Source organism: Alligator mississippiensis, chromosome 9 (genome assembly GCF_030867095.1).
Source record: "Alligator mississippiensis isolate rAllMis1 chromosome 9, rAllMis1, whole genome shotgun sequence".
Taxonomy (NCBI): Eukaryota; Metazoa; Chordata; order Crocodylia; family Alligatoridae; genus Alligator; species Alligator mississippiensis.
In genome coordinates, this window is record NC_081832.1 from 3,483,401 (window position 1) to 3,506,740 (window position 23,340).

The window sequence follows — 23,340 nt, forward strand, 5'->3', positions numbered from 1 at the left end:
ACCCCCAGGTAGAGGACTAGGTGGGCAGGAGGAGGACTTGGTGATATAAACCAGCTAATGGATGGAGCCAAAGCTCGTGCTGCCTCTTCCAAAGGGCCCAATTCGTCCAGTACCTTGGGATCCGAACTCTTAACGCGCTCACTTGAGCTCTTATTGACTCTGACGCTAAGGGAGGGATAAAAGCCGTCTCTAGTAGCGCTCCTCACAGCACCCTGGAGGCAGTCTGTCTGCTTCAGCGCTGTGCAGGCACAATGCCTCTGGCTACTTCCACCGGGGCTCTGCGGCTCCTTCTGTGAACGCGCGGCTCTTAGCCTATTATCTGCGTTGAAAGAGCCATCGTGGACTCTCCATTTCAATATGAAAGTGATAAAGGTAGCGCTCTTTTCTATTTAGTTTTAATTAAGTGGGGTCTCTGGGAGCGCTAAAAATGGCACCGCTAGGACGATACGATGAACATCGTTGATGATTGTCCTTTGATTTAAGTCAGCCAAGCACGGCAGAAGTCCTGCTTGGCACATGATGGCTTGGGTGGGCAGAGACGCTAGGCCAACTGGCAGCTCGGTATCCTTTGTCTGAGGCTCCCACTTCCAGAATGGTGTTTTTACCCCCGCCGTACACATGTTCGAGGGTTTAACGGCCTCGTTTCATGGCTGGGAGCGCAGCTTGCAGCGTGTGTGTGTCTGTCCAGCCGTTATAACACTAGCTGGAAACAATCATGATAGACGTTTCCTTCCTTTGTGTGTACCGGGGCAGGGGACGAGGGCGTGCGTAACCTGAACTGTGCTTCCGCTGACGTACCGCGTTGGTGGGGGCTGTTGCTGAGGGATGATCTATCGCTCGAAAGGCTGAGAGTCATAGGGTGCTGAATAATGCTCCACATTACCCCAAGGGAGTGATTATTCCATGATGATCTCACCTCCTATTATGCCTTATTGCTCCTGTCTATTTGACTTTGTATGACACACACTTCTGTGTCAAGTTTTCACTTCTCATATGACAAGGGAGAGAAAAGGCTTAATATCATACAGACAAGCCGGCAGTTGGGAAGAAGACCACTTAGTCATCTAACTTTACGTCACCGGCACTAGCAGCCAGTCTGTTTGCTGGGTGTTTAGCAGCCTGCTTCAAAGACAGCCTCTCTTCTTCATCCTTTCAGCAGCTGCCTCTAACGAGCAGAAACCCGTGCTGCAAAAGCAGATTGAACTGCCACGTATTGCAAATTTTATTCTTACAGGACGTGGCGGGTTTGACCAAGGGTGAAGTTTATTCCCCTGTTTCCTCGGCAAAAAGTTTTTGGGGGAACAGAAAAGGGAGAAATCTGCCCCCAAACTTGGGGTTTGAATCAGGGGAAACAAGTCAGGTTTAGGTGAAGTGTCTCTGTGATATGGTCCTATTTCTGCACGAGGGGCCCTGCTTTCAGCTGGTATCGGCTGGTGTTGTTCCCCTAAAGTCCACCAAGATAGACTTGCTTACAAGCCGCGTCCCTTAGTTTGAAATGGGTTCCCTCCCTCCCTCCCCTTAAAAACCTCTCCTTAAAAAACCCATTTGCTTTGACATTCGCTTTCGGAAATCAAGACTTAAATTGCCTGAAGTCATCAGGGGTTTGCAAAGCTGGGAAACAGGGCTGGGAGGAGAGGTTGTTTGGCTTTGTTTTTTGTAGAGTAGGAGTAACTTTTTGTACGGGTCCCTAATACAGGGTATGTGTGTCTCTGTGCTAGTAAAGCACTAGTTTCTGGAGATGTTTTCCTAGTCTTGCTTAGCACGAAGAAGGGGCCAGTTCCTCACCCCCCACGGGGCCTGTGCCCTGGGTAACACAGCTGGAGCGGTGGAGGGGAGCCCTCTCTCCAGATCCAGATGTGGATGATTTTCGTTACGCAGGAACTGCAGGAGGCAGCTGGATGTTTGCCTCGTGCAGATGCTACTGCAAGCTGTAGGATAAGGGCGCGCTGAGGATGGGGCTGAGGCTAGCAGGGTGTGATGGGCATGGGAGTCCAGCACATAACGCTGCAGAGACCCTGGGCTGCCTGTTCAACCGCAGGGGCTGTGGACAACCCAGAAGTGGCCTAAGACCTCTTCTGCCCACCTCATCTTGGGATGGATGTGCAGAATCTCACCCAAATTCAAAGTCTGCCTTTAATAGTTGGCAGTGCCCTCTCTTTCCAATCCAATGCATTTCAAGGGGAAAGACTGCTACAGACCTGCTCTTAAATAACAGGCCTCTGGGCATGGACAAGGCTTTGCAGATCCAAGAGGAGGATGCTGGAGTGGCCGACAAGCTGCAGTCTGTCTTTACACTCCCAGTGCCGTGTGCTAGGGATTTCATGACTGAATGCATGTGCACACCCATCCCTGTGGTGGCTGTGAGTGTGGCTGTACCCTGGTTCCCTCTCCTTTTCCCTGGGCTGTCTTTGGGAACAGCGCAGCGGGGAAGTTCTGTGCCCCGTTCAGAGGGAAAGCAAGAGCCTAACGCTGGCTTGCAAACAGGCATTCAGATCAGGACTCGCTCCAGGGAAGTCGGAGGAGCTGCCCCTACATAAACCTGGTAGAAAAGGCCCCCAGTGAGTCGATGTATGCTGCCTCCCCCTCTACCCCAGCATGTTGGTTATGTAAAAGGACTCCCTGCCCTTATGCTGATGGAGCTGGGGGTGGGAGGGGAGGTTCTCCCTGTGCAAAAATCCTGAGAGACACAGACCCCACAGGGAAGGGTTTGAATGCTCCTCCTAGCTTCTCCTTCTTTTCTGGACTTGCATTTCCCACTCCCCTCCCACCCCACTTTGGACCCTGGCTCAGAGGACTCGGCCCTCCTTTGTTAGAGCCATGTTCCCGGTGCTGGAAGCAGCCCCTCGGCCTGGCTCCGGGCGGCTGGGGTGAAGTTTGAGTCTGTCTTTGCCCTGATCCTCATTGCTCCCTTCTTGACATCTCTCCCCATCAACCCCTGTCTTCTTCCCTTATCCCCCTTTTTCTTTCTACCCACTTCTATCTGCCCTCCGGTCTCCTTCCTGGCCTCCTCTCTCTGTATTCTGCCTTTCATTTCTTTGATTCCCACTCTCTTTTTTTCCTCTTGCTCTTCCTCTCCCCACCCTTATCACTGTTGCACCTAAAAGCCCTGGTCAAGGGCCCAGACAGCCGGATGCCAGGCATCAGCATAATGTGGTGTGCACATGCACATGCACGTGCAAGTGTCTGCTCTCACCTGATTCCCACCTCTCGTGCAAACAACCCTCCAGGAGTAACTTTCATCCTTGCGTGGGATTTTTCCGCCCACCCCCAGCACCTGCACCTTTGAACACAGCCCTAGGGAACTCCAACTGGGTGGGCTCCCAGATCCAAACTGATATACATATCACATTGGTGATGCTTTGCCCAGATCCACTGGGCCACATATCACGTTTGGAGATATATGTTACTGAAGTGAGGATTTCTGTAATAAATATGAGGCAGTCTTGCCTAGTGGACAGAGCTAGTCTGAGCTCTGCCTGGTGTCCAAGCTGCTTCCTTTCTCCGTGCCTCAGTTTCCCCCTTTGTTAAGCAGATAAAACAAGCATCCTTGTCTGAGTAAGAAGCCAGAGGGTGTTAGATGAAAAGGGCCAGATAGGTACCCGATATTATCATCCCAACATGATGCATGATACAGCTTATAAAGCAGAAGCTCTAGGTAGAGATTTACGTTGAGCTCTCAATTTCTGCCCCTTAAATGCAAACCCTCGGCGTTGCCTCCCTCCACACGTGTGCAAAGAACGGCTGCCCTGAATTGTTTCTCAAAATCCATCTGCAACAAATTCTCCTGCTGCTGTTTCGACACATTGGCTCCACAGAGGCTTTCGATTTGGTATGAAAAGTAATTATTACCGTGGTGCAGTTTAGCAGTTGTTTTTTACAGTGCTGGTAAGGTTAAAAGAAATAATAATAATAATAATATAAGAAAGACTCAGCCAGAGTAACTGCCTGCAACATGCTATTTGCATTTTTAAGGAAATACTTCTTGGAGACAGCTTGGGTGAAAGGTCAGCATTTGCATATAAATGGAAAAGAAAGTGTATGATGCTGGAAGTTACATCTATATTATTTTCTCAGCAGTGAGCTGCTGTTTCGGAGATTAAGGGACGCGGCTTGAATTTGGCTTTTATTGAATAGCGAAGGCATCAGGAAAGCCAAATTAGAGCGAAATAATGAGGCAAATGTGCAAGAAGAAAGCAGCGCCATCCCATTATTCTCTGCTCGACACACGCGTGTGTAAACAAGCATGTCGCATAGCATGCATACGCACACATAGCGTGCACGCGCCAGTGTAAACAAATAGCTTCCCCCGCATCTCACACGCTCACACTCGCACACCCCCACGCACCCACCCAAAGGGCAATGGAAGGCAGAACAGATTGCAAGGAGGGTCTGGGTTATGTTTTTCTATGCCTGGTGGGAGAAGGGAGCGATTGTTTGAGACCGATAAAGCCAGTACTTGTTTAATTTCTGTTCACGCTCAAATCTCTTCAAATGAGGATTATCCATGAGCTTGGATAAGGTTCCAGCTATTGTGCTGCCAAGAAACAGATGGGTCAGCGAGGTAGTCATTGGGTGCTCCCCAGGTAGCAAGCAAGTGCCCCAGGTAGACATCCCAGGGCAGCACAGCTAGTTATTCCCTTGAGAGCAATGAAGGGTCAGAGACAACCGGTGACCCTTGTTGCCTCTTCATTGTCCCACAGACCCTACAAAAAGAGTCTTGGTAGGTTTAGGATTCGCATCCTCGCTTGCCGTCTCCGGTACAGTTACTTGGCCCTATCCTGTGACACCCACAAAGATATCCGGCTCCTTCCCTATAAGTGTGCTCAGATAGAAGTGGCAGTGGAGAAATTGCTACAAAAATGGGCTATGTGGAATAGGTGTGAATAAGGAATAAGGTATAAGGTGTGAATATGGTATAAGCATAGTCACTTTAATTGTCTCTCCAGGTGGGCTATATTTTCACTGGGAGGGTCCTGATTCAGCGAGCAATCCCGTGAATACCTGCACCGCAGCACTCAATGCAGAAGTAAATTAAAGCCTGTGTTTAAGTGTTTGAGGATGAGGAGCTTGCCCTCACCGCTCAGGGCAGCTATAGTTTTGCTTTCTCTTGAGCGTGCCCCACGCTCAAGCCCCGTGCCTGGTATTTCCCCTGCTCTCTCTGCCTTGGCTTTCCCCGCTCGGGGAAGATCAGCATCCCAGTCTGAGACTCGCCAAGCCAGGTGCAAGATAGACATGCCGGGTGCTGTTCCCTGTGCAAAATGATCTTCCTTTTAATCGATATATTTTGGGGAGTGACACAGAAATAGAACTGGCGCCATATGAGCGGAGCATGTGTTCTTCTCTTGAAGAGCACATGAGTGACACGAACATCAGGGAGCAGAAGGAGAAGGATGTGTTTTTTATCAACCTTATATAGCAATTTATAGCATCTCTCTGTCACACTGCAGGGGAGTTGTCTATTTAACTGTCCAAGAGCACCGGAGGATGTCCTCTTTTGCCGAGAATAGTTTGTCTCCTTGTTGGTTCGGTGCGTATTGCAGCAGTGCCTAGAGCATTGCTTCTAACTGGGCAAATCCTATGGTGCTAGGCACTGTAAAAACGTGGCCCTTGCCCCCCAAAAGCTCCCCTTTTGAATGTAAAGAGAGGTGCAGATGGAGAGGCAATGATAGAGCAGTGTGAGTTATCATCTCGGCATACCAGCTGCCTAACGATGGTTGTGGCAAAAGGCATGGCACAAGTGAGTTTTGAAAGGGAACACTTGTGGGAGAATGAAGCCAATGTTTGTATAAATGTGGAAGCGTGTTACTGGCTGACCTGAGGTGGGAGTTGATGATCTTGCAGTCATAAAGGAGAGATGGGGAAGGCTGTGAAAGAGCTGTGAAGGGTCTTGAAAGCGAAGACAGGTAGATAGTGTTTGTGATGGGGAAATGGGAAGCCCATAGAGGGATGCAAAGAGAGGGATGAACTGGCCCAAATGATGGGCTGAGCGAAGGGTCCTGGTCGCAGCATATTGTGTAGGTGTGAGTGGAGCCAAGCTGCATTTGTCAAGGCCAGAGACGAGGTGGTTGCATTAGCTGATTTGCAAGACAGTGAGTATTTCTGGCTAGAAAAGGACCCATCTGAGAGGCTTTATGCAGAAAGGCACAGGCTGGATGGATAAGAGGATCTGCGAGGGCTCCAAGTAGAAGACAATATCCATGTTACAGGCATTGGTGACAGACAGGATGGTGCTGTCCACAGAGGTTAAGAAAAGCTTTGCTGGAGGGGGCACGGGAGAAAGATTAGCTGTGTTTTGGCCACATTGAGTGTGAGCTGGTCCAGGAAGAGAGATTGGCACTGCTAAACAGAAAGCAGCAGGATGAGGCTTTTCATGCTAAAGAAACAGTGGTACCCTGGCAGCAACAACTGATTGCCTATCCCTTTACATGGCAAGATCGCAGGCCTGGTGCTCGTCTTCCTATCTTCTCACCCCAGTGCCTACAGAGCTGAAGCAGATTATGCCTCGCTGTCAGCAGTAAGCACCTCTGAGCCATGCTTCTGCTGAGCTGGTTGCTTAGTTGGTTAGCGATGCAGGCGACGCTGAGAGCATCCATTCAACAGGGAAAGCCCTAAAATGATCTGATCTTACTGAAATCCCAAACCTTTCCTTCCTGTGAGGAAGAGAGGAAAGGAGAGACAGGCGTATTCATCACAGCTTTCAGCAGCTTTGATGTCCTGGAGAATAGGAGCTAGGGAGGTTAACATGATATTATCTCATTTCTGGAGCAGTGGAGTCAACAGATGTTAAGTGAAATGAGTTTGCTGGATGAAGTTTGGTCCTTCAGCGGGTGTCTGAACGTAACAAACTGATGGGTTGTTTTTCGTAATTCAATGAGAAGGATAGTTTTTTCTTAGGAAATGGCCAGGTATGGATTGGCAGCAAGGATGTCACCGTATCAGACAGGCAAATGCTTCCCCATAACCTCCCAGAAGGGACAACGTCTTGCTTGTCTCATCTACTTCACTCAGAAGTTTTTTGAAATGTTGCTAGCCTTAAACCTTCAAGCCTTAAAGTTTTTTTTGTGCAAGGGTTAGCTTTCCTAAATAGCTGAGGAGGGTCCTCTCCAGGCAAGCCAAAGAGAAGTTCTTCACATGAACACTGTTTTTGGGGCCTCCAGGAAGGTAGCGCCAAACCCTCCTATCAATACATCCCATTTCAGTTGATTTATTAAGTCATATTTACGGATAAAATAAGAGATGTGTCTCTCTTACACAGCTGTTAAACTTCAATTAATGTGCCTTAATGATTGGTTGTTAACTGTGCAATATACAATTAACTGCCTATATTAGCTCTTAAATTAAAAGCATGTTGGGGAGGCTCACTTCTAAGCCCCGTACAGTGCCTTGCTGTGGTAAACTGGGCAGTCGTCCTATTAGAGGAGACATTTCTGAGCCCAAAGAGAAGGGCAAGAATGACTTAGGCCGTACCTTTTCAGTTCATGGTGATCCCCAGAGAGGTTTTCATTCAGTTCCCATGAAAAAGCACCCTCTGCTCCCACATGCTTGAAGGCTAAGCTGATACGTACTCACACAGCGTATCAATTCAAGCAAATCTGTGTACTCTGCGTGTCGGGATTAAGCAGGGGCATGGAGCAATTAGTCACATTTCAGGCTGGGTTTTTATTGTGCCGGCTGTAGGACGGGGTTCAGTGCTAGCGTTAGGAGCCCAGCGACCGAAGCCATGCAGTGGAGGTGAAAGGCTCGCTCCTGGTGCCTGCAGAAAGGCAAGCCCCCACCACGCCATGGTTTTGACCACTCAGAAATTTAAAAAACCCAACCAAGTCTGGTCCTTGATGCATCCCCGTAGCTGGATGTACTGCTGAGCACAAACCTCCACCTGGTTGTGAAGGGCAGTGAGGTGCTTCCCCGTTGCTTTTCTTTGGTAGCGGCCTTTTCATTAACGTTTCATGCTTCTCCTCTATAAAATAGAAGGAAAGTGAATTAATAACTTGCTAGAAATAGGTGTGTAGGCTGAGAAAACAACCAGAATTGCTCCTTGGCTTTAAACAGAGATGCATGCACGGGTGCTTTTCCATCTGCAACATTGCCCACCGCTGTGATGCAGCTGGCTCTGGTGTGGAACGGGACAGCAGCAACGGTGGAATGAAACTGCAAAGGAGAATTCAGATAAGTGCAATGTAATGAAATACAAAGCTGCTCCTTTTCCTCTCCACCCATTGTCAAAGAACAGCATCTCCATGGGATGTGCCAGGAGAGCACAGATCCTGTCCATTGAGGTATGCTGGCCATAGACGGCCTGGTTTGCGGCTCATGGATGTCAGAAAAAAGACTCGTATTGGCTTCAGTTAGCTTTGCTGCTGACTCTGGCTCTCAGTTACTGTATTAGTTGGGGAGTGTTGTACGTTCCCCTTCTCCTTTCAAAGCACAGAGCTTGCTAGCCTCAAGTTTAGGAGTCTCCCAAACTAGGTTTCATAGCCCTTGTAGATCAGCTTGGAGAAAGAGGCACAAATACCTTGCCTCCCATGCCCAACCTAGCCTTCAGTCCTTGGCCACGCTGCTCCTTGTGCATTGTAGCACTTCCTTGGGGAGCTCCTTCCTGCCTTGGCTGAACCTCGGAGCAACATCCTCCAGCCCTGCTAACAGGACTTCAGCTTTCTGCGAGAAAAGGCAGCATCCTCCTTGAACAGCAGGGAAGAAAAGGCTCGTGCCTTTCCCCTTTTTCACTTTTCTTTTTTCTTGTGCTTATGGGAACAAACACACCGTGACACATGTCCTTTCTCATGATCCCTCGGCACCAAAAACACGCCGTGAAGTGAACGGTGTGCCAGTCTCAGAGGGTCCCTGTCCTGAGCAGGGTGTGAGCTGTGAATGGGATCGCAACCTTATTCGCCTTTTCTCTTGCATTAAGTAGGAAGGGTTTTCTTCCCACCCTGCTTTCCTCTTGCTTTGGTCAGTAGGTTTCCTGGTTGGCCTCTTTGCTGGACCGTTTTGCAGGAGCGACTCTTCCCAGCTCACCAAATACTGCAGCAATGTATCGTGCGGTCGCCTGCTTGCCCCTCTCTGATGCCACAAGGATTTTTAAAAACCTTGATTTTGATAGGGCTTGAATGTGTAAGGCTGGCATTAATGCTGAGCTGCTTCCCAGTATGAGGAGCGGCTTGCTCAGACACCCCCTCGCCTGTATTAACCCCGCCAGATACATTCGCCCCTGTTTGTCGTTGCTTAAAAATCCCGTCTCAGAGGAGCTATAATGTAATCTGCTTTATAACAGTGCCCTTACAGTGCTTTCCCTCCAGGAATTTATTACTAATATCTTTTTATGACATCCTGAAAGGCAAGCGCATCTCCAGCCGCTCGGCTGACACCAGCAAGACGGTGTTTCCAAAGGGCAGCTACCACATCTAGCAAATCAGGTGCAACATGGACCCAAAAGCCAAGTGCTTTGCTGTGACGGGATCTACCCAGAGGGTGGGTGGTGGTGGCACCTTGTTTAAATAAAAGATGTTTGATGCCCTTTGTGGTCTTATACTGGGGGTCCTGATCTGCTTTCAAACTGGTCTCACAAACATAGAACTGTGTCACTACATAGCAGTGTAGGAAAACCTATTGCACTGTTAATCACAGGAGCGTTTCTGAGTGGTTTTTGCACTACATCGGCTTCCCCAACACAGAGGACTCTGGGTCTAGGCCAGGCAGGATCTTGAGACGGGGTTTGCATTAGCTGGGCCTGGCCCCGTGTTATAATTGCAAGCTTTTGAATGCATCTGGAATGACTGAAGTCAATGGAGCTAGACCAGTCCAGAACCAGAGCCGGCTTTAGGGTTAGCTCTCATGAGTTTGATACCTGCTTTTTTTTTTTTAAGCATTAGTGTCTAATGTTATGTGCCTACCCAAGAGTCTGCTGCTGATAGGGAACACTGCATATTAGTGTAGCCAGATGCAGCCCATTTTGGATCGAGGACGTGGGTGTCTGGATGAAGCCGAGACCTGTCCCTCATTCCCTTCTGCCCAGGGTCGGAGCTGAGGAAATGAAAATCTTCCTCTAGGAGCGCTCCATCTAGTGCCAAAGAAGGCACCTGGCCACTGGTGCTCTGGGCCAGTATAGCTGTGCAGAGCACAAATGCCTTGCAAGGGCTCTGCCAGTTTGCAAGGTTTTTGCAGTCTTTGCTAATAACGTCTGGACCAGCCAGTGTGGCCAGTGCACTGGGAGATGGAGGGTGGCACACTGCGGGAGACCCTACCATGTTCCTCCCAGAGTTTTGGGCAGGGTTAAGGTTAGGGTTAGGCTTTGCTTTGCTTCCAAGTTTGACTTGGAGTGTTGCACTCAAATATCCCTTCCCTCCCATCTCCGTAATAGAAACTCAGGAACCTGAAAACCCATATTTTGCAAAAAAAAAAAAGTTTAAAAAATCACCAGCTGTTCTAAGGTATGAGGAACCAGCTTTGAGTCTAAGTTTTGCTTAACTTGGTTTTCCCTGCAAGTGTTCAGCACAGCTCCGAATGCAGCCGACCAGGCTCCATAAGCAAAGAGATTGCATATCCTTTCTGCCCCATTTATTTATTCTCACAACTCATTTCCTCTCCCAGGCTTTGGGGTTGATTTTTTTTAGCTCTGGACTGCGACGAGAAGAGCTGCAGGGATTCTGAGGAAGAAGCCGAGCTGTGATTTAAAGTGTTTTTGGCAAGATGCAATGTTTTGCACTGATCACAGAATATCAAGACTCTGTTAGAGGAGCCCAGGCTGTGAATATGGGCCAGAGCTGAACTTCCTTAAAGGTTTTTCACTAAAGTGACTAGATTCAGGGTTGCTCTGCTAAGAGGAGAATGCATTTTGGTGATGGGCAGGTCATAAATGCACACTGCAGATAGTCCTGGGGAGCACACAGTGATTAGGTAGTTGAGAAGACAGAAATGAGAGATGGGAAAACTAGTCCTAAAACTTGCTGGGAGGGATCTGAATATTAAGCAGCTTCCCTGAATTCAAAAGGAAGTCCCAGGTCCCCTTGAGCCATGAGCCTGGTCTTTCTGTAGCTGGAGTGATGGGCACAGGAGTGATGGGGGTTGCATCATAGCATCTACCTGCCTTGGCCCCCTGGACCTAAAAAACCAGGCAGCAGTTCAGAGCTGTGTCAAGCTGGGACAATTTTCCTTTGGTGCTGGCTCCATGCAAGGTGCCAACTTATGCTTGTAAATTCATAGCATGATGCCTTCACCGCTCTGCAGCTGTCTCCCAGTTCTCCCGTTGATGATCCATAAAGGGTTAAAAGCCCCACAAGCTCCATTGAGTTCATCTGGAGTTGTGGGAGCTCTGCACCTTTCTGGATCAGTCCCTAAGCATCTGGGGTAACATGTTGGGTTCCTTCTCATCACCATTTCTTTATATCACAAAAACACTCTCCACTTATCTGCTCAACGCTTTCAGTCTCCTGAGGGATACGGGTGCTTTAAACGCCAACTCTGGCATCATTCAAAATAAACTGGAAATGCAAGGTTGGACTCTCCCAAGTCTTTTGATGCGTTTGGTTCAGTGCAGACTAGATGAGTATCCTATTCATTGACTAACAGTGTCCCGAATAAAGTCACTTCTTGCATTTTTCTTCTCCAGAGCGAGATGTCTCGGGGCTGAGACAGGGGGGAGGAAGAATGCATTTAGCTGACAAATTCCTGGATGAAACCTACTCTTCATTATAAGGCATATTCTGCCCTTGGCTAATTGTGCAGAGCACTTGTTAGATGCTCTCTGTAGTGTCCCAGCAGCATTTTGCCCCTGCAGCGGGGTTGCAAAGGGGATGGAGCTGGACTGTTCTGGGTGGTGGCAGACGACAGGACAAGGAGCAATGGGCTCAAGCTGCAGCAAGGAAAGTTGAGGTTGGATATTAGGAAACACTCTCACTAGGAGGGTGGTGAAGCACTGGCATTGGTTACCTAGAGAGGTGGTGGAGTCTCCATCCTTGCAGGTTTTTAAGGCCCGACTTGACAAAGCTTTGGCTGGGATGATCTAGCTGGGAATGGTCCTACTTTGAGCATGGGGTTGGACCTCCTGAAGTCCCTTCCAACCTTAATTTTCTATGAGTTTATGATTCTATTATTCTTATAGAATAATGCTCAGGGCAGGGATTAAATCAGGGTGTTTCCACCTGGCTCTAAGGCAGCTCGACTCTATTCAGAGCCCTTGCAAAGTGGAAGGAAAACCACGGAGGTTCGGTTACTAATGTCTCATCTGGAAGAGCCTCTTCAGAGCTTGTGGTCCTTCAGGGAGAGGAGAGAGATGCCTCCTTTCTCGGGTGGCCCAGGGAATTTTCCAAGCAGAAGAAGACTTACTCCACATGCTTTATAACAGGAGCCATGTGATCTGTGGTTTGGCCAGGTCCAGGATTTGCAGGGCAGCCAGCGACACCCTAAGTGGAAGGAAGGTGATAGTGATATCCTCTGGGGACAGTGCGTGTCTCAGAAGTGAGGATAAAGGAAATGGAATAAATGCATTAATGCCATTATCTTGACTGTCTGCTGCCCAGCTGGGGAGATAAAGGAGGCTATGTCCACAAAAAAATCCCAGACATATGCCCTTCAGGCTGGTAGCAGGTCTGTTTTGCTAGCATAACCTACCTGCTCCATCAGTTGCCCATGGCATGACCAAAAGTAGGGACTCAGCCATGCCAGGGCTTCAGCAACTGCTCCTACTTGCCACTTCCACATGTGACCCACAAGAACTCCCTTAAGACAAATGGAGAAGGTGGTCTTATGGTTATTTATATCCACTCCCCACTTATTCCCCACCATAGCATCAATCAGCTGTCACGGGGACGTAGGGAAGGATTGTGGCACCCATTTTGCAGATGGGGGACAATGAGGCCTGAAGGTCATGTGAGAAGTCTGGACTTGCAGTGCTGGAGTTAGAAGTAGGAGTACTAACGAACCACTTAGTTATCTCACCTTGCTCTGGTGAAGGCGCCAAGCTCCCATTGACTTGCTGTGGTAGGGAAGTGGAGTTAACCCTTCTCCGCCCTCTTTATCTTTGAAACTCTCCCTTGACAATGGCAGGGTCCAAGCCAGGCGAACAATGAAACTTGTGGGCAAAGCAAACCTAAAGTATCCCATCACCCCTCCCCAATACTAATGGCACAGAGAGATGAATGGGCTCCAGTGTGGAGCAGAGGCCTTGGCCTTCCCCGCGTGGCACTCTCTTCCTCCTCCTCTCACACAGGATGATGCTTTCTCTCTTCTCTTGGTGGTAGAAGATAAATGGAGCCTTGATTGGGGGACAGGCAGTAAATTATTCAGCACTAAATGCCACAGGGGACCAGAATTTTGGGGAAGGATAATAGCAGGACTGTCCAAAATGACATAACTTTGCAAAGGTGAGCGGTGACATTCGGGGTCCGTGGGCTAGCGTGGGGGGCACGCTCTTCTGATCTGATCATCCTGAGCCGTAACTCGGCACAGAGGAAAGAAGTCAGCTTTAATATCCTGACACTAACTCAGACCTATAAGCTGCTGTACATAGCAGGCGTCATTTTGGTGCAGATCAGTCAGTTTACAGCAGCTAACGTCCAAGCCCGTAGAGACTGTGTTCAGAGATATAGCAAATTAAGGAAAATGTCCCAAATTCACCTCTGCTAACCTCCAGTTCAAAAGCCCCTGGGGGCTTGTATTCTCTGTGCTGAAAGACTGTATTGTTACCTAGCACTCTTCATCCCTAGACCTCAACACCTTTCACACAAGACAAGAAGCATTGGTCCCCATTTAACACGTAAGGGCAGTGGGATGAAATGACGACTATTCCCGGCTCTGCTGCTGATCTGGTATTTGATTGTGGTGATTCCCAAATGATTCCCAGGAGAGTCTCCCATCTCCTGTGTGCTATTAGTTCCCATAGGGATAGTGCACCCTCATGGCCCAAAATGAAAGGCTTTGCAGTCATCGTGGACCATGGTAAAAAAACCCTTCACCTTCCACTTGGAGAGCGGCAGAGGAAGAATCATTTCACTTGCTTTCAATAGCAGGCTTACGCAAAATTTCCCCCAGTCTTAGCAAACGTAAAGGGAAGTTACATTTCCTAACGGCGCTCTAGTGCTCTTGATTCTGGCTTCTCTCAGGGTCACGGAGACGGGGTTTTCTGGCGTAATTACACGTTCTCTGTTCCCTGCGGACTCGATGCTTCTAATAGCGTGTTTCTATCACTTCTGTCCTGCCCACTTCAATCTAGGTTATGAGATCGCTTGCCACCCAGAGTTAGTTCATGGAGTGCAATTGCAGCAGCTGCTGCAGTTCAAGGCAGAAGGAGCAGTGACTCTTCCAGGACAAGACAGCAGGGCTGGTGCAGCTGCATGCTGAAGGATTGTGAAGCAGAACGGCATAGCTTGTGGGTCTGGGTAGGGAGTGGAGAGAGCTTGCTATGTGCTGCCTGTCTATACCTCAGCACCCCGGCTGAGAATCACTGAGAGACTCTTTGAAGGGTGAGAAGAGATGCAAACCATGAAGAGACAAGCGGATAAGGGCAGGCTCAGACTGTCCCTGCCTAGCAGCTCCCCCATACCCACTACCTTCTCCCCTGCAAGGTCAGCTCTGTAATAAATACCTTTGTTTTTGAAATAGGGTGCTGCTCAAGTCATACAAGTTATGCAGGGGTGCCTTGAGTCTGCAAAGGTTGAGAACCACTGCTCCACCTGGTGCTGTGAGTCTCTTGCAAGTCCTTAATCTGTTTTGCAGGACAGGGAGATCAAAGAGACGGGGCTGCAGGAACTGAGGGGTGCTCTTTAGCACAGCAGGGCTGGGCGAGATGTCTCTCCGCATTGCTGTTTTTATTGCAGGGGACCCAATGTTCTGGCTTGAGGGTCCTGAGCAAAGCAAGGAGGAGATGGTAGCTCACCCTGCGGGGCTGAGCATGCAGGGAAGGTGTTTCTCTTGCAAGGTGGGAGTGCAGTGCCATAGGTAAGGGTCATAAGGAAGCCCGAGTCTTCCCTCTCGCAGCACAAGACTTGTCAGGCCTGCTCAGACCGTGGGCTCTCTTGTTCTCCATCCTCCACTCCGGAGTGCCTCTGTCTCCAGGATCCTCAACTTTGCCAGCCCTGATGGAGGGCAGATGGGTTTAATGATCTGCTCTGGAAATGCTGGTGTTGTCATGGACAGTTGTCTTGGGAACCTACCGTGAGAAGAGGTATGCCACAGGACTCTTTCTGAGGTCCAGCTGATGGCCTATCCTCTGCTTAGATATGAATTTATATGAAGGATTAAAAGCTAATGGGTTCTGCTGTAATAGCAAAAGGGGTAAGAGAGCAGCAGAACAAGCACGAAGGCCAGGTTGAGGCATTTCAAGGTTTGGATACATGGCAGGGTATTTATTGACAGCAGTCCTGGCATGGCAGGCTCTGCAATATTTCTCAAGTATACTATAAGCACCATCCCACTCCATGTGAGAGGCCAGGCTTCTCAAGTTTAATTCACCATTGGAGGGGAACAGCACCGCCTGTCTTACTTCCTTGGCTTGTAATTTCTATGGGGTAGGGGCCATCTTTTGGGTCCATTTCTATTAACCAGTCCTGGCTCCAGTGACTGAAGCTGCCCAGTGTGACCGTGCTACCAACGATGCTGGTGGTTTCTCTTTCCCGGCCCAGAGAGCTCGGCTGCCTGGGTGCAGCTGGCAGCCGTGGATCTCGGTTGTGTTTTTCTGACGCTGTGTTTCTCTTAAACCCTCAGAAAATGAGTTCCGGGGTGAGCTGCTGAACCAAAGGTGGACCTGTGGAGACAAGATCAGCAGTTGTGAGACAAAAAGCCTACACAGCAGACGCATCAAGGTGAGAAGGCAGGTGCCGCACACGAGCTGGCACACAGCGGAGATGCTGTGCTTCCCCCCTGCTTTGGGATCCCACCTCCCTCCCATCATGAAAGCGGGGAATCGGCCACCCTAATGTAAGCTGCAGCCCTTCAGGATGGCAAGTAGCATAGGGGACCCAGAGGAGACTTAGCAAAAGCCCCTTGCTGTAGCAAATCCCTGACATGATGCTTAAAAAGCCGGGGGACCTCCAGATATATTGAACTGGCATCCTGACCCACATCTGGATTTCAAAATCCTTCCCCTCCTCCTGTCCCTGTCATTCGAGGATGCTTGGATTTAGAGAGCTGGGTCAGGCCGATCTCTATATATAAAAAGAAAAAGAAAGGCCTTTTCTGTAGGATGCAGGCTGATCGGAAGAAGCCCCCACTGCGCCAGGTGAAACATCAATGATTTGGAAGGAGATAAATGGGTCATTCATTCATGAACCAGGCCCTTAGAAGTCACGGAGAGAGGAAGGCAACTCAAATGCTCTCAACACAGCAGTTCATTTAGCAGAAACTGTTGCAGCTGTAACTCGCTGAAAGGGAGCTAGCCAACGCTGTCAAAACTCATGGCAGATTCACTGCCGGCAGATTAGGACGCTTTAATTAAACATAACCTGGGGTTGCTCACTATACAAATGACATTTCCTGCTTTATGTGGGCCCTATCAAGAAACCTCTTGGTGACAAGACATCATCTTGTGACAGAATATCAGTCAACTGGAAGACCTAAGAAATTATCATCCTGTAACTCCTGTTAACTTACTTCCCCTTGCAAATCAAACATTAAGCCTCTATGCCAGGGGAAAAAATTGTCTTGCCTTGCTTAACAAATTGTCAGCTCTAGGCAAGGTCACCAGGAAAGCTCACGCCTTGTTAGAAAGCAGAGTAAGCAGATGTTGCTATATTTAAAACAGGTTCATTAAGAAGTTTTGTGTTGAACCTGCCAAATAAGCACTTAGTTTGGATTTGAAGAGACCATTGCATGTTAATAACAATGAATTTAAAAAGGCATTTGTTCCTGACACCGAGTGCTTATGTAGCACTGGCATTTCTAAGCATCTCACCCCGCTCTTGTGGTGGTGTGTTGCATTATCCCCATTTTACAGGTAAGGAGAGTAAGGCAGGGAGGCGAAGTGGTTTGCTCAAGACCCGGGGGGTCAGCTTTTAGGATGGGGATTAGGATTTGGGAGTTTGTTTCCTGAGGATTGACAAGTGGCCTGTGACCTGGGTAGATACTGAAAGTAGCTTGCATTGTCAGGAGTTCACGCTGTAGGCAGGACGCGCTGCATTCATGCGCCCGTGCCCGTGCCTGCCTCTATGCACACAAGACCTGATGGAGCGTGCACCTACTGTGGATCCCATAGCATTGCTATGGACTGCTTCCCCTTTCAGGTCCTTGTCCTACATCCTGGGTTCTCCAGCTCCAGTCTGCAGGCCACATCTGGCCTGTGAAGCCATGTCATCCAGCCTCTGCGTCTCCCCACAGCTTTAAAAATGCAGCGGTGGGGAAGTGGTGGGAGTGGTGATTGCAGCTCCCCTGCTGCCAAGTATCCAGACCCAGGGCTGGATGATGTGGTCCGAACACAGAGCTGGGCCTGACATCCCTTCGCTGGCTCACGTAGCCAGAAAGTTGAACACCCTTCTCCTACTTTATTAAATCCAAATGGGATGATATTTTGGGGAGAGGGCTTTCCAGACAGCTTTTCTCTCTCTGTTCAGGACCATTTTAAAATGTGTATCCCTGCGTGGGAATGCACTGCCACATCCATTCGCTGCTCCTCCTGCATTTCCACAAGAGCGGCATAGGAGAGGATAGTTTTGAACCGGGATCAAGTGGGACGACCTGCTTTTTTTTGTGCTCCTGCACGTGTAACTTTCTCTTTCCAGCCAGTTATGATTTATAATCTGCGGAGCGAGGCTGTGTGTGCGTGTACAAAGAAATAGAGGGGCAGGATAATATTTCTCTTTCTGTGTTTGAAATGAGATCTCAGAAGAGTGATAGGTAGAGTTGCTTTTTAAACAGATCCAGCTGAGCCCATCAGTCTGGAAGCCTCTGTTTACAATTGCCTGGGCCTGAGCTGTGCAAGGGGAAATGAATCTCTCTCTCTCCCCTCTCGATACTTGTGTGTGGCTGCCTGCTAGTTGAATAGACTATTGAATAGCAGGAAGCTTGTGCTGCTGAAGGCTAGGTTTCTGTTACAGCAGGTAGGGCTTACACGAATAGATCCATCACGACCCTTACCCTGGCATCGTCTCCCAGCGCTGAAGCTGCTGGCAGCTCTGGGAGGCAGCACAGGGGACAGGCAGGCAGCATCACGCTGACAGTTTCCTGAGATTGTGCTACTTGAAAATAATCTAATGAGAATGGCAGCTTCTTCCAGAGCTTGGAAACCACGGGGTTGAGGAACTGCAATTCTCCCACCTTTCAGGAGGAAAGTGCTGTTTGTACATCCGAAGCGACTTCAGCTCCAAGGAGTGTTTGGATGGCACGTTCCCACCAGGAAAGTCTCCGTAAACCTGGACGACTGCATCCAAAATGACCCTGAATGTCAGCACGGAGGATGCGACGCGGTGTAGCATCCTTTCTGGTCTGGCTCGCTTGCACCGAGGACGCTTGTGCTATTGCTACCGAGCGGTCACGCTCGGTAAATGTTGCATCGGTGCCGGAAGTTTCAGCAAATGAAAAGCGACAGTACGGCTTCATTAGGATGTTTATTACACAGCTGTAATTTTTAATTTGGGGGTTGGTGGGAGCTGCGAGCTTGCACGTAACCCATGTCAAGGAAGAAGCCTCCCAAGACTCGAAGGCAAAGAAAGTCACACGGGGTGTCCTTTCTGCGAAGCAGCGAGGGAGCACAAAAAAAAAGCAACCGCTAGTTTATTCAGCTGCAAATAGGACTCACAATGGGTGGAAATGTCAAGAGGATTTAAATCAAGCAGCAGGGAGGACCCTAAAGGAGGTGCAGGGAGGGTGGGGGGAACCCAAGCGTGGTTACAACATAACAGCTTCGAGCTATAGGCCGGATGTGCTGGCTTCAAGATACATTTTGCCTTTGTAAAAGGAGAGGGGTTTCTAAGCCCGGGGCAAACTCCCTCCGTCTCCCCCGTCCGCACCACCTCTTCATTTCCTTTTAATTAGCAGCTACAGAGGGGCCAGTGTACCCAAGTCACTGTCATTTTATGGAGTCCTTGAAGGAGAAATATATTGGGGAGGAAAGCAGAAGTCCCCGTAGCTCGGTTCTGCGCTTCCCTGTGTGTTTGGTTGGTAGAAAATGAATGGGCTGGATGATGATGTTGCTCGGGTCAGATGCCGAGGTCACGTGGACCAGCTGCCAATCAGATCTGGCTCTCCTGCAATTAGAGGATTAAAAATCCCATGTGAGGTCTGTCCCAGCGGCGTGGAGAGCAGGGCTACGGTGCACCAGCCTTTATGGCCAACAACACGCAAGGGAAGGCATCTCCATTGGCCATCTGGGACTTCGCAATCCCAACTGGCCAGCTCCCCTGTTTCAGAGGGGCACAGTCCAGGGTTAAGCTGGACCTCAAGCCTTTTAAGCTGTAGCAAGCTACTCTAACCATTTGCCACTACTTCTCCCAGTAAAAGGGCAAGCAAATGGTGGAAGGAGCGGTCAGCATGGGGCTCACTCTGGCTGTTCCTGGGTGTATTGTCACCCTCTGGATGGACACTGCATTTCCCAATGGTCACAAAGCCACTTGGGCAGCTCCCTGGAGCCCCAGCTTTGCTCTTTTAGCAACAGAGGGGGATCAAGCAGTGCCTCGGGAAGTCAAGGTCTTGATGATGCATCATTTGCTGAAAGACCCCCTTCTCCCAGTGGAGTCTCATTGAAAACGATGGACCGTGAGCTAAGCAGGATCAGGAATGGCTTGCAAAGGTCAAGGTGTCAACCCTAGACAGAGCCTTGTCTGGGACTCAACGGGAGAGGTGGAGCCCGATGAGGCACAACTACTCCAAAACCTCCTTTTTCTTGGTGGGGGCATAGGGAAAGCTGCATCCCTTACTGAAGGGAGACTGTTCAGACGGTCAGAGGAGGGTGGCAGGGAGAGGCCGAGTCCTTGGGAAACTCCCACACCCTCCCCAGCCCCTGGCTTATGGAGGTGTAGGTGGACGTAAAACCTGTCTGTGTGTCTCATGTCAGCATCATGCAGGAAAGCGTCCTGCTTTCTGGCCATGTTTGAGTCGTTTGGTCAACCCGAGCTGACACCCCGTTGATTGGTGTGGTTCAGGCAGGCACGCAAGGGAGTTATATGGCCAGCATCATATGTGGATCAACTGGGAATGGGGTAAAGGCACAGATCCAGAGCAGGGCTCAAAATCCTGTGTCTGGAGCTATAGCAAGAGGCCTCAACTCCTCTGCCCCCACCCCTTGGCAGGCACAAGCCCTACCTCGTTCCTACAGTCTTTGGTTGGCAGGATCTGCAAAAGCCCCTTTTGGGCACTGGAAAGGGAAAGCAACATTATTAAATAGTTGTAATATCATCATTATTTTGTCATCATCATTATTATTATTATTATTATGAACAACAACAATAAGGTCAAGGTCTGCATTTTGGCTAGGAAAAAAAAACGAAGTTTCTCCTTAGCTGTTGCTGCCAGGGGGCAAATTTAGGTCCATTTATGTGTGTGTGTGTGTGTGTGTGTGTGTGTAAAGATGGACATAGTCCCTGCCTGTTTGTCTGCTAAGATGAAAGTAGGATGGAATTGGTAGACACCTACCCATGAACATTAGCAGTGCTTTTTTCTTATTCTTTCAACGTAAAATAAATATTCCATCCGCCATCCCCCGCCCCTCCGCCTTTGTCCAAATGAATGCTTTCTAAGTATGTTTATTTCTTCTGAGCTCCGCAGTGCTCTTGAATATACATAACGTATTAACGCTGACCTTGGGGAATTTCAGCGTGGCCCTTAATGATATATTTGCATAGAGCTGTCAAAATGACAACACGGGCTCCACCCCGTGAGTGGCTGAGTGGTGTACAAAGCCAGTCGCACTTGGGTATTGTAAAGAACCAGAAATGGAGCGTCGGGCTGAATGAGTTGTGATGGTTTTGCACTGGTGCCCAACGTAAAGTTGTTTGCACTGGGGACAAAAAAAAGTATTTAAAACACGGCCATGATTACTGTAATTAAACTTCGGATCTATGCTGGATCGTCCTGATTATGCGTCAGTGTAGTCTTAGTATTCAGATGTAGTGCTGGAGTTGGTATACCATCAATGTTTGATTGATACCTTACTTGAGGAAATGGGGGTAGAGGTTGTAGCCGTGTTGGTCTAAGGACATAGGCAAAGAAGGTCTTTTGGGTAAATCTGATCTCTTTTATTAGACCAGGGTGGGCAATTTTTTCGGGCGGAGGTCTGCTTACTGAGTCATTGAGGGCTGCACGACAGGCAGCCGGGGCAGATAAATATTAAATTTCTAAATTTTTTAGGGGCCCCACTGGCCGGATAGAACGGCCTGCTGAGCTGCATCTGGCCCCTGGGCCACGTTTTGCCCACCCCATAGTAGACCAACTCAAGTAGTTGGAAAAAATTTTCTTAGCAAGCTTCCAGATATAAATACCCTTCGTCAGGCTGAGGAACACACCAATTGCAGATACTTCCTTAGCCTGATGGAGAGTATTTATACCCAAAAGCTTGCTAAGAAGAATTTTTCCAACTATTTGAGCTGGTCTAACAAAAGATGTCAGATTTACCCAAAGACCCTTGTCTTACTTGAGTAAAAACTTCCTTAGTTTATTGCCAAGAAAAAACCTCAAGTTTCAGCCCTATACATTGCGAGATTGTTAAAGTTATTTCTGCGGTAGTGATAAAGGACCCCAAATGAAATGAGGTATTATACATACATATGGCACAGGCACATGGTAAATCTACTAACAGCTTTGCTACTGCCAGTGACCCTATGGGGGAGATGCTCTGATACTGCAGTGAGGGGTGGCAGTACAAAACTCGCAGAGAGTTATATCTATATATCGTCATTGTAGCATTATTAATACACTTGAGATAATAGAGTATAAGTTGAGTGATCATCTACTGGTTTGCAGTGAGGAGTAGAAGAGACAAAATCCTAATACCATCTGGGTGACTTTTCAATTTGGTTATTAGGAGTGCAGGGGAGAGAACAAATGGACATATTCCATTAGTCTCCAAGACTGCAAACGCACCCAGCGTGACCTGCAATTTCATATTAAAATGATGTGTCTAGTTGGCTTCTCACTGATAAGGCAGAAACTAAAGGGTACTGGTCTCATGTTACCCTTATGCACATGAGCCTGATAACTACAAAGACTTCCGAGTAGCTGGCGTAGGTGCTGCCTGTTTATGTGAGTCTCCTGGGAAAGGGCTCACTGGCTTGGAAGAGACCTTTCCTTGGGTCTTTGCACCTTTGGGCACAGGATGGAGGAAATGACAAATACATCTTCATGATAAAAAGTTTAACAGAGTGCCAAGCTCATGCTTAGAAACCAGATAGGGAAAAGATGTGTGTCGGGGGTGGTGGGGAGAGGTTTTTGGGGTGAAAACTGATTCAAAGAAAATGCTTGCGTAAACCTAGGGTGCAAAGCAGTGTCACTCCAGAAATGCACTTTTTGCCTGCAAATGATTTAATTAGAAAGCTAAGAACTGAGATGGCTTGAGTTCAGAAATCATCTCTGCCATCTCACACCCCAGCTCCTTCCTCCCTCTCCCCATCCCACAGGAAATCTTATTAAAATGAACAAAGCCCCTGTGTATCACAGTGTAAGGAGATCCTTGGTGCTGTGGCCATGTCACATCCTCACCTAATTGAGAGACGGGGGTCTTTTCCATGGGGCCGTGAAAACCTTGAGGCTAGCCCATGTTGCCCTGCCCCACTTCAATACATGACGCCTAACACCTCATGCCTGGCTGAGGTTAAAAATCCTTCCATCTCTTCCACTTGTGCCCCTGGCATGATCTGTCTACCATCTTCTCCCTTGCTCTTTGTAACATCTGCCAAAATGGTACTGAGATACCAGGGAGTGTGAGCCATTAATGGACAGGAAAGCAGGGTGGTTAGGTTATGGCCCCTTTGAAAATCCAAGTGGGACAAGGATGCCCCTAGAAATGTTGCTCACATGCCAAGCTCAGTCCTTCAGGGTCCTTTTCATCCCATTTCAGTGATGGACATGTTATCCTGCAATGATGGATGTTGCTCAGTATATGTAGCACATAAGCGGACCCTTTTGGCAAAAGATGGCTAAACCATGGAGCCTTGTGACTATGGCTCTATCTCTTTTTTTTTCTTGTGCCATTTGCTGGCTCTGTTCTCCCACAGCCTCATGGTAGGGCACAGGGTGGGGGCCCCGGGCTGGGGGGGCAGCACTAGACCATCCCATTTGCCAGCCGGGGACCAGGCTTAATTTGTTCAAAAACCAAGTGCGTACAAACACTAATGCGATGCTCCAAAGCTTAATTTGTTCAAAAACCTAGTGCGTGCAAACACAGATGCGACTCTCCACAATAAACAGGTTTAAATTTTACAAACC

At 48.7% G+C, this 23,340-nt stretch overlaps 1 protein-coding gene across 5 annotated transcripts in view; it reads left to right on the forward strand.

Moving 5' to 3' along the window:
• MYT1 (myelin transcription factor 1) overlaps positions 1–23,340 on the forward strand; it is a 96,004-nt gene that overhangs the window by 17,203 nt on the left and 55,461 nt on the right. For all 5 annotated transcript variants that reach the window (XM_019495256.2, XM_019495258.2, XM_019495261.2 and 2 more), the window contains exon 2: positions 15,697–15,794. In XM_019495256.2, coding sequence (XP_019350801.1) covers positions 15,697–15,794 — 98 coding nt within the window. The remainder of the gene's footprint in view (positions 1–15,696; positions 15,795–23,340) is intronic.